Here is a 3,389-nt window from a genome sequence, read left to right as displayed (position 1 = left end):
CATGTACCTTGAAAACCTTTTTTCTTTCTTTTACATGGGCAAAAACACACAGGAACGTCAATGTGTGTGCTATGTTATGACTTCCAATCTCTTTATCCAGGAGTACGTGTTATACAATACACATATTTTACCAGCTGTATTAGGCAGTAGATGATATTTGTGAGGGTTGTAATTGTGCGAATATATACTTGAATAAACAATAGTAGTAAAGTTTTCATTAACAAAATACATGAACAATATAGAATCAATTTAGATTTAAATTCATAAATATTCAGTTGAGGTTGACTTGCATCGCAAAATCAGTTTAGTATACCGGCATATCAAACTGTGCTTTGCGCCGATGTAAATAATATGCTACCCTGGTGTAATGTCTTAAAAAGAAATAAATTACCCCTAATTCCAAACGACATTGAGACTATTTATTGTAATAGGTAATGGTAGCAAACGTATCTTCTGTTTTTGTTTTTCTCTTGAGGATTGAAACGCCCCTTTTAAACAATTATTATGGTAAGTAGTACAGTTCCGTTAAACATGTTCAATGATACTTTTAGAACATATGCAATCAAATCCGTACAAAGGACACAACACTTCGAGTGGGAATGAAGGAAAACGGCATATTCTGCACTGGTTATATTCTCGCTTCCAATTAAATATCACACGGGCATCTCTGATTTACATGTACCTGCAGTATAAACTGAAGAAGTTGTAAAAGTTCAAATTACCACAATGCATTAAAGGCATACAGATTAGTTTAACACTAATGACTTCGGATGAGTTGTATCAATGCTGTTCGATTCTCCTCTGACGTCACAAATTGAACAAGAGCATCTTTAAGAACACTCCCCACTAATTCCTGTACCTTATTAACTAGTTCCTTTTTCTTGCTGTCGCTAAGGTTAATCATTATTTGGATCATTCTTTGGTAATCATCAGATGATATGTAGCCAATCAGTGAACCTGAAATTATAACAGAAGGGCGAAGTGAAGATATACAGTCGGTTTGAAAAAACTTCATAAAAAATATACTTATATGTATTAATACATGTAGTGGCATCATATAAGCAAAAAGCAAAAATCAGTAAACTGATCAGAGACAAGTGCAGTGTACATTTCTATTTCCCGAAAAGGAAATAAAAGTATTAAAGGAAAAGCTAATATTTGTGGGAGGAAATTAACAATAAAGTAGGTTTTATTAACTATGAATAATTATTGTCTTACAAAACAGGTTTTTATGGAGGTTCAGGAGGCCTCATATAGTTGTACCAATTCAAACTGATCAGAACCCAATCGTGACAGTTCTGGCCACAGCCACTATGGCCAAAACATTTAAATGATTCCTACCGAATTGATTCACCCTCAATGAAGTCTTAAGCAGGACTATAAAAAGACTTGATGAACAACAACATAAAGTACCACTGCAAAAGTTCTGCAATCTTTCAGCCTGTTAACTTATCGTGCGTTCCACTACCCCAACTATCGCCCTAACATCATTTACTAGTATTTCTAACAAAAACTGCTGAATTATTCTTTTCTAGCGTGTTCAGCAACAATACTTACCAGCTATTCCCCCAACAAGCGCTCTAGCAGCCCTAAATAACACTCCGCCAATTGCCGTACCTCCTGCTCCATATGCTTCTTGCTTAGAAATACCTTTAGTGTTAGAAAATTAACAATAAATCAAGAGCAGCAATATAACTTATCTAAGCGTATGTTGAATAACACATTTCCTTCATGGTATCTGTTACTTTCGTTGCCAGCACGTTGAACAAATCATGTTTTATGAATAGCGTATGTAATTATATCTATATCTATAATAATACAACTTTAAGAGGTAAGGATATATTAGATTATCTTCCTAAGCATGTGAATATTGTAATGCGAAAATACCAATTTATGCTATGTACATTTTAGATCAGACATACCTTTTGCACTTCTTTTCATTTCTGGATTGGTCTCCAAAATCTCAATGAGCTGTCCAAAATACATTTTATAATCTACACCGCCACCTTCTGCCATGTTGACTGTCTAGCAATTTGACAGAATATATATACTTAGTATATCCTTGATATATTATTGTAAAGCATATTTAGTCATCAAGTACAATTTCGTTGCCCACAAAACAAAATATTAAGCTTGACCTCAATTACTACGCTTGATGAGCCATCCAATGAAATCACAAACAACACAAATTTTAAAGTTTTAAATAACCCTCTATTGATGATTGTTGAATATATAAAGGAAAATGTAATTTGTACAGACAATTTAAGCAGTTGTTTGTTTTAAATAGAAGAATTAAACATTCCGGACGTGTTTTATTCTAGGACAAATTTGGTTCAATGAGGCGAAAACTTCACATCCTTAAAAAGGAAAATCAAATTAATATTACCAGGACAGCCATAAATCATGGAGGTATTTTAAACATCAACAGAGAAAAGGATTCGTTTTTAATAGGATTGGCATTATGTGTTTCTTTTTAGTGGCATGAGCCTTATACTAATGTATAGACATATGTTCTTTTGTCAGGTATGAATGCCTTCAAAATGCTTTATACTGACATGCAAGAATTCTAAGGCCCATTTTTCACGATCGTTTCTCTATTTTATGAAATTCGTTATTTAGTGAATAGAGATTATTCCGTTGTACTTAATGTAATATATAGTGTTACGGTACTGACGTCAACGACTGATTGTGTTGCCCCTTATTATTATTTAACTCCTTCTGTTCTGATCGGAATCGACGGGCGTTGTTTGGCCTATGTACTGGAACCCAAAATGAAACTAGCGATCTGATTGGCTGGTTTTTTTTTTTATGAGAAGAGCCATTCAGATCGCTAGTTTCATTTTGCGTTCCAGTACATAGGCCAAACAACACCCTGTCGATGTCGATCAGAACAGAAGGAGTTAAAACTTTAAAAACTTAAAAACTTTACTTCTGTAAAGTTTCATTTTACAGGAAGGAAAAAACATGACCATATTTAAAAGCCGTGAAATTTTAAGTATATGTCTTCGAGGATTAAATGAGTATTCCAAATAATAATGCTCGTTAAGTTTTTATCTAGTCAACTCCCAACTAATTGCCATGCGATTCTGTCTGTAAACTAGGTTTAGCGGGGGGAATTATACTGCTATAGTTAACATTGAAATTTTCATCGGATTCAATTTAATTCCAGATTACATGTAACAAGCTTATGTAACCAAAACACATACAATCAATATAATAACTCAAATCGGAACAAGAGCGGATATATCTTTTTCTACTTATCGACTGTAATTTGTTCTTCCTTAGCCTAGTTAAGATGTTCCAAATACTTAAAATCGAATTTTGGAAATTAGGATTGCCTTTGGTAACGTAAATATTTTGCACGGTAATCAAATACTGTAATCATAGTT

At 33.5% G+C, this 3,389-nt stretch overlaps 1 protein-coding gene across 2 annotated transcripts in view; it reads right to left on the bottom strand.

The window, feature by feature from the left end:
• LOC110445589 overlaps positions 1-2,214 on the bottom strand; it is a 5,392-nt gene extending 3,178 nt beyond the window's left edge. The window contains exons 1-3 of one of the 2 annotated variants that reach the window (XM_021490266.1): positions 1,923-2,214; positions 1,558-1,650; positions 8-957 (exon numbers count right to left, since the gene is read on the bottom strand). In XM_021490266.1, coding sequence (XP_021345941.1) covers positions 758-957; positions 1,558-1,650; positions 1,923-2,016 — 387 coding nt within the window. In that variant the 5' untranslated portion in view covers positions 2,017-2,214 and the 3' untranslated portion in view covers positions 8-757. The remainder of the gene's footprint in view (positions 1-7; positions 958-1,557; positions 1,651-1,922) is intronic. The other variant, XM_021490267.1, reaches the window with a different exon arrangement.
• Between the last annotated feature and the right edge of the window lie 1,175 nt (positions 2,215-3,389).

The sequence above is a fragment of the Mizuhopecten yessoensis genome, unplaced genomic scaffold (assembly GCF_002113885.1).
Source record: "Mizuhopecten yessoensis strain PY_sf001 unplaced genomic scaffold, ASM211388v2 scaffold2329, whole genome shotgun sequence".
Taxonomy (NCBI): domain Eukaryota; kingdom Metazoa; phylum Mollusca; class Bivalvia; order Pectinida; family Pectinidae; genus Mizuhopecten; species Mizuhopecten yessoensis.
The sequence above is the reverse complement of the archived record's forward strand: the minus strand, read 5'-3'. Positions and strand labels throughout refer to the sequence as shown.